The sequence below is a fragment of the Archocentrus centrarchus genome, chromosome 21 (genome assembly GCF_007364275.1).
Source record: "Archocentrus centrarchus isolate MPI-CPG fArcCen1 chromosome 21, fArcCen1, whole genome shotgun sequence".
In the NCBI taxonomy this organism is placed as follows: Eukaryota; Metazoa; Chordata; class Actinopteri; order Cichliformes; family Cichlidae; genus Archocentrus; species Archocentrus centrarchus.
In genome coordinates, this window is record NC_044366.1 from 26,179,896 (window position 1) to 26,196,632 (window position 16,737).

Consider the following 16,737-nt stretch of genomic DNA (forward strand, 5'->3'; position numbering starts at 1 on the left):
GTTTTCCCCTCCCCTCTCTGTCGTCTTTATAATTTATTTTTGTAAACCAAACGAAGTAGATTAACGGGTAAATGCAGCCTCACCTGTATCAGCAGATAAATTACAGTATGCATAGTAATGTTACAGAGAACAGATTCAATCTGAGAATGTATACAAAAAAAAAACTGTCCCAAAGGGAAATAACCATAATAAATAAATTCACATACTTAAAAATGTTGTTTTTCTACTCAATTCCAGGGTAGAGTTATCAAGGTACCGATACACGTTAATCAGCTTCCTGCTGTAATCAGAGGGATATATGCATATTCAACATAACTAGGCTTTCTTCATTAGTGGGGATAATAATGGGTTAAAATAGTGGTTACATTTCTCATCTGTGTCTGTTCCAATAAGACACAATGTTTAGGAACACAGATCAGTTTAATTTTTTTAAAAAGGCAAAAGTAACACGAATGCTGCAACTAAGGAAAAGGGAATCTAGCAGACTACTAATTTGCATTAAAACAATTTGTGTATACATTTATTTCAATCTTAAAACTGCAATTTATTTCTAATATAACAGCTTCAAATTAAAGCTCTGAAACTTCAAACTGAAAACATTTAAGTGCACTGAGGTCAAACAAAACAGCCTTACTACTGCGCATGTTTACAAATGAAGTTTATTTTATAACTTCCACATTAAAACACTATCTAAATATGAGAACACTGGAATCTATTACTCTGCTGTTGCTTAAATAGATCATTATTCAGTCTCTTACATGCTGACAAATTTACATAACAAAATGCTTTACACAGCCAGCAGCAGTGCAGTTCCACTGATATCCTTTCAAACCCATTCCTTCAAATGCAACACATCACTTGTATGTTTATATGAAGTTATTAACCTTATGATCATAAACTTGACAAATTCAGTTAAACATAAGTTAATCTGACAGCTCCATTATGCATCTTCGTCACCATCTTCCTGAACCTGAGTGGATTCCCCTGTATGGTACTGATGTTGATTCAGATAGAGCAGTACTATGAAGGTGAGAGAGTGATGAAGTCTTTAAAGTGCTCATTGACAGCATGTGTCATCGGCGGGTCTCTTTGTCCAACAGGTCTTTGGCCTCGTTGATCTTAGCAGCGAGATACGGTGACCCGCCTACAAACAAAAACTATTTTTAGTGCAATTCACTGAACAAGCACTACATGAATAATAAACATCTAAGGCTCGGGGAAATCTGCTTTCGGTTAAAGGTAACTTTAGCTCTTGTAGCAAATTGGCAGATCAGTGTAAAGAAGGCTTGATCTGGTTTACGTTTACCTTTATCTGGATGGTTCAAGACCATAATCCGCAGATGGGCCTCTCGTATCTTGGCTTTAGTGCTGGCTGGGCTAGATGTAAAATAAATAATACAGCCATGTGAGCAATCAGAAATTATCACAAGACAAATCACCAATGGGCATATCCTCCCGCAATCAATGAAAATATAAAATACATTTAGAAGTCAGTATGATATTCGAGACCCATTTTATAATAAATTTATAATTTATAATAATAATTACCTTCTGCACTAATACTACATAATCTGCTGATATCAGTGTACTGTTGCCACATTTCCACTAGTACCTACTCAGTGTGACTCGACTCGATTATGTTTTGTTTCATTACAATAACGTACCACCTCAGGGTGGGTGCAGTCGCTGTAGCAACACAGGCATAAGTCACTTGATGTAATTTATATGCAGCTCAAACGCATCCACTAGCTCCGAGGCCTCCTGATACACTTAATCATTTCTCATCTGCCCACAAGCACAGAAACATCTGCACCGTGTTGTTGGACCACAGAAACGCGGCGTTTGTATAACATCACTTTAATCATAAGGCAACCACAAACAAAACATAATGCAACCATGTTCAGGGTTCTAGCCAGAAAAAAAAAAAAAAAAATCAGCCAGGCATGTGGGGTGAGGTTAATTAGCATAAGAAAGCTAATGCTAACAGGACCGTTGTGAGATCACGCATATTGTGAATGAAACTGGCCGTGCCCGATGGTAGATCGCAAAGTGCGGTGATCTAGTCAGAGGAAGAAAAAAAAAAAAAAATTAGAGTCTGGTATCAGTGACGGGGTGGCGTGTGCGGCGTGTGCAGTGTGCGGCGTGCGTACTAGCTTGTTAATTGCAGTGATAGAAGAGTTACGATAGCGAACCAGTGAAATTCTCCGGCCTGCACAAGACCACCTCAACATGGCGAGGTGCTGGGCGATCAACCGCTGGTGAGAACCCTGACTGTTGTTTACAGTTGAGCAATACTGCTGAGCAGTAGGTATGCTTTAATTTTGCTCAGTGAGTCAGTCTGTACCATTTATGGTCGTGAGTCATCTCTGACCAACATGTTAGATAGGTCAGTTGCTAGATATGGGGAATCCCCATATCATACCATTTCAGTCAATAATGGTCAAGTAGGTATAGCCAATCACACAGCATAATATGATTACATGATCAGGATAGGCCAATCGGGCATAATAAAGAGGCATATCATTAGCACAGATTATCAAACCATTAGCAGCCTGAAATCCTCCAGGGTGCTGAAGTATACAAAGGGTATTAAACATCCAGGAGTATGAAAATCGTGTTGTGGTTTTGGAGTCTCTAGACCGGAAAGGTAAAACCTCATGGACAGACAGAGTGTATGACGACAATATTGTCCCACTTTATATTGCATGGAAGAATAAAAATGTGCCATGTGTAGCAGACCAAGATTACTTACAACAACACAATCCATTACCTGATGCCCAGAATGAGGCTGGCCTCTCGTTTGGACATCTTCTGCTCAAAACCTCCTTTGTAGTATGATGAAAAAGCCTGAGGAGACACAAGAATATTAGAGCTTTCCATGACAGGTGGGGCCACTGGGTTATGCAATGATAGAAACTTTATTATAAAACAAATTTTATTTGTTAGATCATCCCTCTAAAGACAGACTGAAGCAACATCCACATTCTGGCATGTCTCATTAGACCAGATGAATATTTTGAGGAGTGATATTTTTGAAAATGCTTTCAATGAGGTGCATAGCATGCAGGGTAACAGATGCAGTGCATCAACTGATCATTCCACTAACTACAATAACCATCCATCCATCCATCCATCTTCGCTCAATGATATGTAAATTGTAGCAAAGCAGGGGCCTCATTTTAAAAAAAGCACAGAGAATCCAGACCAAAAGTGCACATAAGCACAAAAAAACAAAAAAAACAAAAAAAAAAAACATAAAATGATTAGTAAATGTAAATGTAATGTTCCCTTTAAGAATCACACAGCCTGGAAAACATGAAAAAGACTCCATATAGTACGGTTGTGCAATTAATTGAACCTTGATTTTAGGGCTGCATAAAACGATTATTTTAGTAATCGAGTATTCTATCGATTATTCCATCGATTAATCGAGTAATCGGATAAGAAATACTTTTTTTATTAACAGTTTATCTGCATATTTTAACTTCCGTACTGCAGTTTTTCACCGTGTGAACAAACAGCGGTGGATGGAGCAGCTACAAAGTTCTCTTTTCTTCACCTTAACACTTGCTGATCAGGTGCTTGATGAAGGACCTCCAGCTGTTTCCCAGTAAAGATTTTAATGGTGGTTACTAAAAGAAAAAGCTGCTGTTTTGGACGCTGGAAAAACGTTTCCTTTTGCACTACTTGAGCTCACCGTCTCTTTGCGCTTGCGCAGTTAAAACCGCTGCCTGCTATGAGTGTTTTGAAAAACTAGTGGCTGTGGGAGCCATGGTGCATGTGTGAGTAATGTTGTAATGCTTTGTATTCACAAGCATTCTCAAAAATACGTTTCTACTGCAGGTTTATATTTAGTCACTAATAAGGGATTAAAAAAAAAAATTTTGACGGAGCCTCCCGGTCCTGGGGGGCGGGCCTTCTGGTACCGAACCATCGCTAGTGCTAATGGCCCGCGCTCTAGCAAACCAGTTGTGCTAGCTACAGCTGAAGTAAAGACAAAAATAAAAGCTGAAATTGTCAGCGAGCACAACACACACAGACACACAGAGAGCAGTGGAGGCGTGGAAATGCATGTCAGCGATAGTTGCCACCCGTCCGGTAAAGTACGGAACCCCGCATGTTACGGAGCTGTATTCCGCGGAGTCCCGTAACATACGGGGTTCTGTATTTTAAAAGACAGGTGGCAACTCTAGCGATGATCCACTCTGTGTTAAAGGAAATCCATCGCAGCGACGGAGAGCTTTTTAGAATCTGTGTGTGTGTGTGTGCGCGTGATTCACACTCCAGTCCAGTAGGTGGCGGTAATGCAGTTCTATGTTGGTTTGCCAGGCACCAATAAACCCACAAAAAGACGACGGAGCACTAATGCTAGTGAGGAGCGCCGCTTACACCGAGACAGCTGAGCGCTGCAGAGGTTAAACGAAGCATCGACACAGTAAATTTGTGTCGATAATTTTTTAGAATCGATTTAATCGAGTTAATCGATGAATCGTTGCAGCCCTACTTGATTTTGATCACGATTTTGGCTCCAAACAATCCTAACACAGTGTAACTGACAAAAAGCAATGAATATTAAAATGATTTTGTCACATTTCTCCAAATATTCTTAGCCCTGATTTATTCTGTAGCGTTGTCTTTGCAGGCCCTACAACATAACCTATGTAAGTGGACAGCAACGCTGCTGGCACTTATGCTTGTGCAGGCGCATTATGTGTTAATTACCGTTAATTATCGAGCAGGAAATCTACGCCATAACTTGTACGTCTCGAGAATATCAAATAATGTCTGTTATGTCCCTACCAATCACGGGGCATGATTAGCAAAGGACAGCAGGGAGATGTCCCTACAATATTCACTTCACGGCTGTGTGTGTGTGTGTGTATATATATATATATATATATATATATATATATATATATAGTTGATCTGAGGTGGAACTGCTGTGGTTCAAAACAGGCACAAATAACAGTGCTGGTTTGAATAACTATGACATAGCGGATCTACTGTATTAGTAAGATTTAATGTGTGACATATACATGTTAGTTGTAGCACCATGTATAGTGATTATTCACTTACTGATGCAGGCATCTTCTTGACAGTATCAGAGAAGACTTGTCCAAGAGGTTTCCAAAGGTGGAATGCATATCGGCCTGTAGATTTAACACGACACACGACAATGCAACAAAAAAGTCAAACAAATATCTGCACAGAGGCTTTCAAGCTAAAGAAAGTCAATGTAAAAATATTTTTAGAAATCTGTACAGTCAGATAGTACTATCTAAAAAAAGAAGAAAGACTACTCATTTTTAAATAGTCTATTATTACCTGCAAACCCTGCTGCAGCCACACCAAGACCTACTGCAATCAATGTCCGTCCCTGTCACCAAAATAAAGCAGTTAGCACACTGGGTTAGACAGGTTATTCAACACAGGTACTAGAGGAACTTCACTAGTAAAAATTTTACTTTGTAAGCGCATCTGTCTGATATAAGGTTAATTGTGACGACTTGACACGTGGTACACTAATGGAGCTTTTAGATACTGGTTACCAATTAGAGTTCTATTACATACTAGTATTCTATACTTTTTCCACTCACTAGTGCGTAGACAATCTTCCTGGTTTTTGCTGTTTAAGTGAGAATGGTTTTACATTCATTTGTGCATGTTTTTTAAACTTTGTTACAAAGATGCATGTAATAAAGGCCAATAGCATCATTAGTTTTATAAAAAATGATTTTAAGGGATGATGTTAGGGACATTTTTTGGATGTTTTTCTAGCATCATTATTGAATGGCCACTTTAAAACTCAGTTATCTAGAAAACTACTTCAGCTAGGCCCTTCCATTGTTTTAGGCTAATTGTCTGGTACTTATGGCTCTGTGAATATGGATTCTGAGGAGAGTAGTTCAAGTTAACATAGAATGCTACAAGTCTCAATCCATAAAACCTTTGGCTGTCTGATGTCTGACAGCTAATTTGGAGACCTGTAGAAACCACAATTTTGTAGATAGACTCAGACTGTTTACACATTTTCATATCCAAGGCACATAATATTTATTTCAAAGAGCCTGAATATGGAAAAAACAAAAAACACTTCTGCATCCAAATTCAATGTGACACTCCCCAGGTATGAAGCACAAATTTTTTTGAAATAGTCGTATTCACAGTACCAGATATTTATCCTAAAAATTTGAAAGTTCTAGATATTCTCTACTACTTGTAGTTGTTTCTTCCTCAAAAAGCGATACCTCGAAAATGTCTAACACCCCTACCTTCATCCACTTATTGATTTCGAAAATCTAATGACAGTAGGGACTTGAAATATTGCATAATTATTAAGAAGTGCGTCTCCTCTGGATTTGAAGTGTGCAAACCTTAGAATAGCTTACACTGTAGTTTACCTGGAACTAGGTTGATATCCAAGAGTTCTGCATAATCTCACTGTGAAGTATCATTAAGGCCGGCGCTGTGTTAACCCATAAACATATGAACTTCTTTGAATTCACACATGTAACCCACGTGTAGCTAGGCAGGACTAACCAGGTTAACATTCCTCATCTACTGTTGTTTAATCCAGAGAAAATGAAGAGTGCACCAAAAAGTCCTGAAAGATAACGTCTATGAGGCACCAATAACCCTGCTAAGGTTAGTTTGCTAGCTTATGTACCTGATGCAAGAGCCATTAGCGGTCGTTGCGGTTACTTAACCCAGGTTCGTGCAGCTAACAGCTTGGGTTTAGTTTGACAGACTCCACAACGGACTTAAAATTTTAAAGAGGTTTCTTACCAGCTGCCTGTCTATCTCCGCGTCACTCCTCACGCTCGTTTTTGGAGAGTATTCTGCGTGTCGCATTAGGTCTCCATCCACAGCCACTCCACCGGTGCTCGCCATGTTGCCTCAAAAACCCAGAAATTAGTCACAGCACATCCGGGTGTGACTTTCATAATAAAAGTTGACGTGAACAGCCACTTCCTCTTGTATCCAGCAGCCAAGAGGATAAAGTTGCTGCTTCAGCAAAAACAGAAAAACAAACAAAACTTTTGCGAGATCTCATGACTTTTGCTGGCAATCTCTCGCTGATCCTTTCAACGTCCTGATGGACGCTGCCGTGTCAACATTAACGTGGAAGCGCATGGCCCAAAATTAAAAAGTTTTGCGAGGTCTCGCAAAAGTACATCTCTTTATTTTTTTCTCCCATGTTTTTTTCCTCCCATGTTCCTTCCACGATTCCATAGTTTTTAATACTTACTTTTGATAATTGTGAATGACCCCTAAACAAATTAAACTTTATAAAAGAACAAAGCTGTTTTCTTCAATAACTGATGAACTACTTTGTATTCAACCCACCCACCCATAGGCGTAGGAACCGGGGGAGGACGGGGGGACGTGCCCCCCAACCGGGGCATAGCAACAAATTCTGGGCCCTGTACACTCTCAATGTCAGTGGGCCCCTATCCATGTCAGTACACTAGGCAAGTGAGAAAGAGAAAAAAAAAAGGGGAAAAAAGAAGGAGTATTTATTTAAAATAAAAAAGCATAAATAAGGTTTTAAGCTACAATCAGGTCAGATTGATGAGTTCTTTCATTCACCACCTGCATTGATGCATTTTGCCTACTTGTGCTCAAATACCTAAAACATTAGGCTACATCTGGTTTGTGTACTAACGTTTTGATCCATGACACGTGCAAATTTTGATTTACAAACATTTACTCTCGAACAGGAGACAACTGTACACTCAGAATCAAATCAAATAAGCTACATTACTTTTGTAATGAGAAGGTACAGTAGAAATGAACAGAAAAATATAGTTTCAATGTGAAAAAAAGAAGTTGTGACTGGTTTCTGCTTTTTACATCAATGTCCTATGTCATCTTATCAACAGAGCCTGCGATAGTACAAAATGTCAACTGTCAAATTGTTCTTCAGCTTGCAGAGAAAGAAATAAAGCCTTGCTGACACGATATGTAAAGATGTAATTTACATCCCAGTAAATGCCCACTGACGGGTCTTTTTGTTTGCAAAGTCACTAATAAGATCTGTAAAGTCCAATTGTTTGGCTAATTGGCTTTCAATCGACAGAATGGCGAGGCTGTTCAGTCTATCCTAGCCCATTGTTGATCTCAGGTAGTTCTTAACCAGCTTCAACTTGCTGAAAGCCTGTTCACCCCCTGCAACTGTGACAGGAAGTGTGCAGAAAATTCTCAAAGCAATACAAAGTTCTCCAAAAATGCTCTGTAGCTGCATCTTCCAGATGGCATTAAGGAGCTCAAGAGAGGACAGATTTTTTGGAAATGTAGCATCATATATGGTGCGGAAGTGTAGCACTTCATTTTCAAATTCTTGTGAGAGATCCATGTGATATATTTTTGCCAGTGCCCGGCATGTTGTTTTTATCTGCGCTTCATATCAGTCATATCAGTCAGCTTCAGAATAGGTGCAAACGTTTCACATATGTTTGCTGTGGTCTGGAACCTTGCACTCAAGGCACTGATGATGCTCTCCATTGCAACAAAAAATATGTTGTTCCTGAATGCATTTTCGGCACTGTCTTCAGTAGTTGCATCTTCTTGTGTCATCTCATCAGGCATGCATTTCCTTTTCCGCTTTCGTCTCTCTTCACTCCGAAAATGATCAGGGACGTCCATTGCTTGTGCTACTAGGGAGGCCTCTGCAAGCAGCGAGTCCCATCTATTGCGAAGAGCCTGCATTTCCTCTTGTAGTGCCTTGATGTTTGCAGCCTCAACATCCAGAGAAATATCTCCTGCCTGAAGAATCACATTTCGGTTTTCAATGCACTGAAAAATCTTTACCCACACAATAAGAAGGACGATGGCATCAAAGGTCTTAAAATAACTGATCAAACCATTTGCCTCGGACTTGGCTTCACTTGTCAGACTGCAGGTGGCTAAGACACATTCTAGTGCCTCAAGGATGGAGGGCAAGTGAGCTGCCACAACTCGTACTGCAGCAATGCTCGCCCTTGAATACTTGAACAACGATCTCACCTTGTCTTTGCTCATCTCTAACCTCAGGCTCATCTTCAGAAGAGCTACCAGGACTGGCAACTGCTGCTCCAGCTGCTGCGGCTGCGCCACTGTTTGTTTCTGAATCTGGTTAATGTTGACAACTAACGTTAGCCGACTCATAATTGTCTTTATACTTAAAGCCGCAAGCAGCCTGGTTGGCAACTAGCTAAGCTAACGACTTCACGTGAGCATACAAACATCAGCAGCAGGTGCCTGACGTGGACTACGTTAACTTTAATTGGACTTTGCATAACAAGTAAACTTGGTTCACCTTTGGGAAAGAAAGCCGTCAACAGCTGCCTCCCCTCATTCTGCCTTCTTTCTTTTTCCTTCCTTTCTTTCTTCTTTTGATAACCTGATTTCTGCTTTTTGGGCAGCATGATGTCTAGCCCCCAGGTCATTCAATCTGGGCTCACTGACGTTACACTTGTCGAAGGTCACTGTTGGGCGGACTAAACCATTTTGCGCCTCCAAGAGGGGGGCCCCCAGAATGTCCAATATGTTGAGAGGACTGTGACTCAAGTTCATTCCCTCAGTTGATGTTATCAATATATTTGAAATATTAATAAATTATTAACTGGAGGGCCCAATTCATTCGAAATAAAACATCACAAAAAAAAAAAATCTGGATTTTCATGGGCCCCCTCTCCCTACTCGGGCCCTGGGTAGTCAGGTCCACTTTTCCCCCCACTACCACGCCCCTGCTGACAGACCTTACAGTTTTCTGGTTACCTCTCAGAAGTCCAATAATCCGAATTTGGTTCTACTCCGCCACGCAGAACAGAGACCAACACTCCTCCAGATGTAATCCATTTCGATTCAGCTCTACTGAGTCTGATTGAGTTCGTACTGTTTCTGCATCCCTCATAGGCAGCCTTACTAGGGCCTGAACAGCTGCCCAGAAACCAGGTATCCCCAGGTCCAATTCAGGAAAAATCCTGGTATCAATATATATGCCACATCCATACAGTGCAGCCAGGAACGTTATCTTCCATCCTCACGGGAGCATAGCCATAACATAGCCAGTCGGGTGTGTAGTCGGACCAGAGGAAAGAGGGTTCCCCTTCTCCCAGCCTCCTCGTGATGAGAATTTGGCCATCAGTAGTGTTGAGAGACCAGCTGACCAGATCCACAATTTAATGGAGTCCAGTTCGGGGATGTGTGAAGAGATGCTCTAAGCAGCGAAGCAGCAAAAAGCAGGGGTAGATAGGGAAGGCTGGGGAGAAGCGAAAAATGCGTCCGTCTCCACCGAGAGCAGGAAAAAAAAAAAAAGGTGGAAAGCTAGATAAAAACACTCAGGTCTGTGGGGACACATTCTCATCGGGTTTTGATATCAAAATTGGCTGTTCTATAGTTAAAATATGTATGACTCATGTTTGTATTAAATGACTGATCACATGCTGGACCTTCAGCTCACCTAAGGCACCAAAATGGCTATAGCCGGCTCTGAATGCAGTGAACAGAGCGCTTCAACAAACACTATTTTCTCTATGTTAACATTGGTGTGACTGTTTCAGTTGCTCAGTAGTTCAGTGGAACACACAAGAAACAAATTTTTGAAATAAAATATACTGAGAAAAGATCCTATGTTTATTGTGAAAGCCACACAGTTGTCTTTGGGCTCAGTTGGCTTCGTTTTTTGCCAGCCTTGGAAAAAACAAATAAAACACTTAAAGAGGTTAAAACATCACCACCCAGCTGAAACACGTGACAGAGTTTATACATTTACAGTAAGCACCTTAAATAAACCATCACTCACCAAAAAATAAATAAATAAAAAGTCTGATGTTTAGTGTTCAAAAATGTAGGTTGTGGTTTGCTGTACTGCCAATTGGGGTTCAGCCCTATACCACAGCTCTATTAACAGTCTAACACACAGCAAACTGTATAGACCTTCAACTATCTACAATTGTGCTCAAAAGTTTTCATACCCTGGCAGAATTAACATTTATACTAGAGGGTGAGACATTTTAAAGAAATTTTGTATTTTCTGAGTGAATTTTACTTTAATTATTTAGGTATTTGTTTTACTGCAAATGTAACAATATTTTATACCATTTATTTATTTAAACATCATCTTGCCAGATGTTTTTTTTTCAAAGCCATATCCTCTAAAAGAAGCAGCAGCAACGCCCCCTGTTGGAGGCAAGAAAAACCTACAGCACCTGCTGTTCCCAGGCCATCTCCCATCCAAATACTGACCAGGCCCGACCCTCCTTAGCTTCCGAGATCAGCCTCAGATAATTAATAAAACAGAAATAATCTAAGTTATTTATTTTTTTCAGTGTGGATCAGAACCAAATGATCCACTGACCGCTACCTGTCCGCAGCCCAGGGGTTGGAGACCTCTGCTTTAGGTGATAGGTTACGTGTGCCCAACATCTCTAATCTATAATTTGCACTGGCTGTTACAGGCTTCATCACAGCTGCCAGAGTTATTCTCTGTAAATGGAGAAGCCAAGATGGGCCAGTGTATCCAGATTGGATGAAGTGTATGGCAGAGATCTTTTGAGTTACTGATGGCTAAGTTGCACAACCAAAAGGAATCATATTTAATGTTTGGGATAAGTTCATCTTTTATAAAGGAGGATAAGACTGTATAGGCTTCAAATAAGTTTGTATGTTTAGTGGATGCATGCTGTGTATGAGGTTTTGTTGAGTCTGTGCTGTATTGTGGAATGTTAATTTTCTTTATATTAACTTTTAAACAATAAACACTTTAGTGACAAAAGAATAGCTGAAGTGACCCCCTTTCACAGCACTAAGCTCAATAAAACATTTCTGGTACCTGTTTGGTGTGTGTGTGTGTGTTTGTGTGTTTCAAGCACATCAGGTAATGTGGCAGCAGAGGATGAGACTGCTATCTCCTCTCTGAAAGGTCTGGTTCCTGGGATTCAGCCAGAAAGGACTGCAGAGACCAAGGAGGAGATCTGGTGGTGATATACAGCTCAGACATACAGGTAGAGTTCATGTGTATGTAAGGTGTCTTCAGTGATGTGTTCTTGGGAAAAAATCCTCGCTGACAAAGTCTTAATGCATATATACAAAAGTTTATTGCAAAGAAACAGACAGTGTCAAAACAGGCGCTTTCCTTTGCGACCTGGGAGAGGGTAAGTCTCTAATCGCCCTAGCTCATGAGACAAAGGGACTGGCAAGAGTTATATAGTCAGTACCCACATTCTTGACCTTTGACCTTGTACCACATATAGTATTTTATGGAGAACCAGGTATAGCTTGTTTCCTGCATGTATGTAAGGTCATTCCCTTTTATGGAAGGCCAGAGACCTGCAAGAGGCCCTCTGCATTCTTCTTTCTTTGAGCTGAGCCCAAGCCTTCATGTTCAAGCTCATGTTACTTATTTTACACAAATTAATAAAGCCTAAGAGAAAGAGACCATATATGCATATATAGTTTAGCAGAGCAGTACAGACACCACATATGTGTTGCATGTGTTTGTAAATTAATTGAAATTCATACAAATTGTTTCATGGACATTGCTTTCCCCAGTTTAAAAAATGTTTCCATGATTTCAGCATTCAGCTAATTCAGCAATTCTGATTCAGTCTCACTGTGGAAAAAACAAAGTGATTGCTGAAACCAAACTAATTTTTACTAACTAAGATTTACTGAAAGAAACTTTCACAAAGAGATCAATGCAGCACAGTCTTCACACCAGCATTGATACTGAAAAGGAAAAATAACACTTCAGTTATATTTATGAACACATCTTTTTCTGCCTGAGAACAAAAACACAGTATGTCCTTGAACACAACTTACAGTTAGTTTTCCATCTTGCACACACTTTATACAAGAATAATAGCCCACATAGGTTGAATGCATTGAAATACAAATTTTACACCACATGTACAACAAATGTAACTGCAGCAGACATTTTGTGGTTTAATACAGGATATAGTAACCTCTAGTTCACTTTAGTTGAAAAGTAAAATACAAAGAAAAACAATTTGTACTTTTTTTCTGTTATAGCAATGAGTATATCTAATTGCAAAAAACTCCTGAGACCTCCAACAGTAAGTCATGATATGAGGATTGTAAAGTATTTTTCAGAAACAACAATGAGGACACAGAGGAGACTGCACAGACTGTTGGAGTTTTCATGAGTGAAAGAGAGGGTTACTTCCCTGCATCTTCCGGCTGGGGAATAACTATTGTCTGAACTTATGGATTAAATGACAGTTCAGAGTACCCAGCCTTCTTGGAGTTGCTGGGTGAGGTCCTCGAGGGTCCTCCATCCAGTGACTCCATTGTTGTACTGGGAGACTTCAACGCTCACATGGGCGGTCACAATGAGACCTGGAATGGCGTGATTGGGAAGGGCCAACCTGATCTGAACCTGAGTGGTGCTTTGTTACTGGACTTCTGTGCAAACCACAGTTTGTCCATAACAAACACCATGTTTGAACACAAGGATGTCCGTGGCACCAGGACACCCTAGGTCGCAGATTAATGATCAATTTTATAACTGTATCATCAGATCTGCAGCTGTATGTGGCCCAGTGCACGTTAACATATTTTGAGGGTGTGCTGGGAATGCCTGGCAGAATGCCTGACAGTCCAAATGGACCATATTCCACACCTCCCTGCGCACACAATACATTTAGGTGCGCCGGGTCTGTCCAGGATCCTCCCCCACCACCTGATCTAACTCACCACCAGATGGTGATCAGCTGACAGCTCAACAAAGCACAAAAAGCACAAAGCACAAAAAGAAAGAGGGGGAAAAAAAGCGAAGCTCTCCCAGGAGTTATAGGTGACAGTAGCAGGCAGAGAGACAAAAGGTTTTGGGGCTTCTATTAGCCACCTTTTATCAGCTAAGAGGTATTAAAAGGCATAAAAAAATATGTCGAATACATATAAAACAATCAAACAATAGTCTGTCAGTTAGTGTTGTAGTACTCGAGATCGGTCTTGGTCTTGAAACCGGTCTCGAGACTGCTTTTTGATGGTCTCGGTCTTCTCATGGAGTCGACCGCATTTGGTCTCAGTCTTGTCATGGACTGGGACATTGCGGACTCGGGATTTTATTTCAAGACCAGTCAAGACTACAGCTGTGGAAATATCACTAAATTGCCAGAATGTTCTCCAGTTTATTTGTTAACATCCTTGCATTTATTGGATGCAAAACGTATTGATTCAAATCCAACAAAGATTGCGCTCCTCTGCCTCTCAAAGGAGCGCACCTCGCAGACTCCGCCCCGGCTAGGTTGCTGCTATTATCGCCGCTTGCGCCTGTATCATTTCACCGCGGTTTGCAATCTACCACAGAGCACAGACAGTTTAATTCACAATGTGCACGTTTGATCTCACTATGGTCATGTGTGCGCATGATTTCGTAGGCTACAGAAATTAAAATGACAACCGGGCATTTTGGGCATCCTTTAACAGGACTACGTCTCCTTCTTTCACATTTGGCCTGTTTTCAGTCCATTTTGCACGACTCTGTAAGGTGGACAAATATTCTCCTTTCCACCTTTTCCAAAAGGTGTCGGCAAGGTGTTGCACCCGTTTCCACTGCTTCCCATACAACTGTCCTGAAGAGAAGTTCCCAGAAGGGGCAGAAACTGTATCCAACTTCTGTGTGACTAGCTTCGCGGGGGTGAGTATTGCAGGACAGTCTCCAACTATCCAGTAGCAGCACCAAGGACAGCTCCTTCGGTAATGTGTCATCCCTGATAAGCCACTTGTTTGTGGAAGTGTCTTACGATTAGCGTGGTGATGTGACTGGCAGATGGGATAATCACAGGATGCTTTTCATTTTCCTCAAGTTCAGCAACACATAGTGGAAGGAAATGTCACTCTGGGACACATTTAATGCATACTATATAAATTAAATTTTTCTGGATTATATGCAGGGGTGAAAGTAAGCCGGTATGGTCTGGTACCACGTGCCACTAAAAGATTCTGCGCCGGTATGCAGTTCCAGCAAGAGTTGGAGCAGCTGTGTGCTGTAAAGCCATCATTCAGAACCAGTCACGGCTGCACTTTGGGTCAGAATAGATCTGCTACCAATAAGCAGTCTTAAACACGACTTAATCAGTTAATAAATAGCTTTTTTTTTTCTTCTCCTTTCAAATTGTTTCTGACCTGTTTGTGCTATGCTGTTGCTTCAATTCTCGAGCTTCTCTGCCCTCAGAGAATGAGACTTTCATCAACGGACAGCCACGTCCAGTAAGCCGGACGGATGTAATGCATTGTATATGGCAGGCTAGACCCTCCTATTTTGATTGACACCTCCTTCGGCCAATCATGTAACTGGCTGCACCAAAATCAACCGGAAAACTACATGACGCCCCCTGGTTATTATTGGCTCTGAAAACCCATTGCTTAATATTATAGGCCGAATGAGGTGTCAGTCAAAATGGGAGGGTGTAGCCTTCTATATAAAATGCACTACATACCGGACAGGACCCTGACAGTTACCAGGCAAAGGCATGGGTTGTCTAGAGCCAATAATAACCAGAGGGCGTGTTTTTTCAGGTGATTTTGGTTCAGCCAATTAACAGGTTAAAACGTTCACCGCTACGTTTGATGTCGGTCTGCTTGTTACAAAATATCTCAATTAAAAGCAAATAGAGATTAACTAATTGTGTTTCATGTTATTCTGCTCAATTTCAACAACACAGCACAGCTCATAAACACTGCTTATGACCAGAGATTTCATTTACGCTACACGAGAGTGCATTCACCTCCAAAACACAGAGGTTGCCAAGGGGATTGAGGTTTGAGAAAGTTTGGTGATTATTTCCTTCCAGAAGTTTTGTATTGGGGGACAGAGCCAGAATGCGTGGAGGTGGTCATCAGATGTGTTAGTGTACAGCAGGGGTCTCCAAACTTGCGGCCCATGGGCCGCACGGGCCACTTGTCCCTCTTAATTGGAGGGGAAGGCGAAATGTCAAAAAAAGTAACTTAAAGGGCCAAACTGTATGTTATTTTTGACATCAATTCGCGGACCGGAAGTGGGCGGGGCCGGATGCTGCCCGTGGGCCGCAAGTTTGGAGACCCTTGGTGTACAGTGTGTGTAAACATCTCAGTTCCTTAACAACAAAAATATATTCTACATTGTCAAATGATTCTAATTTCTGCCTTATCCAGGCAGACAATAGTATGTATGTATGTATGTATATATGTGTGTGTTTTTGTCATAGTACCAGCAAGAATTTAAAACTACTTTCACCCCTGATTATATGCAAAAATTATCATTCTATCGATCTAATAAGGCCTGATTTAGAGTTCTACATTGGCCCTTTGTACATAACTGAAAATGTCTCTGAACCAAACCTGACATGGACCTCGAGAAATGTAACTACACGTCCACCAAGACTGTGATTACTGCCAAAGCTTCAGAGGTGGTTTCCATTAACATCGTAGGCCCCATCACTCAGTTAACAAGTGGGAGCAGCATTTAGTGGTTAGCATTAGCTTACTAATTAGTATTAGCGTTAGCGCTGAAAAATATTTCTTGCTAGAACCCTGTAGTTACCATGGCTACCAATGACAGCAGATAAGTAAGCTGTTTCTCCGCCATTAGTACTAGTGGTGGGCAGATCGATCCTAATATTAATAATATCAATAAAAACTTTGGTATTGGTATTGATCAATATCAGTATAATGAGATCGATACTTTAGATTCAGTTTCTCTCCTGTATGCAGTGCTGCGGTTTCATCAAAGATGCGAGCTGACTGTTTAAG

The 16,737-nt window shown here is 40.9% G+C and overlaps 1 protein-coding gene across 1 annotated transcript; it reads right to left on the reverse strand.

The window, feature by feature from the left end:
- Window positions 1-641: 641 nt before the first annotated feature.
- dnajc15 (DnaJ (Hsp40) homolog, subfamily C, member 15) lies at window positions 642-6,949 on the reverse strand. Its single transcript, XM_030757892.1, has 6 exons — window positions 6,787-6,949; window positions 5,326-5,377; window positions 5,077-5,150; window positions 2,771-2,847; window positions 1,307-1,377; window positions 642-1,144 (listed from the first exon to the last, which is right to left on the reverse strand). The coding sequence occupies exons 1-6, from the start codon at window positions 6,889-6,891 to the stop codon at window positions 1,074-1,076; spliced, it is 450 nt and encodes a 149-aa protein (XP_030613752.1). The 5' UTR covers window positions 6,892-6,949; the 3' UTR covers window positions 642-1,073.
- Window positions 6,950-16,737: the final 9,788 nt, after the last annotated feature.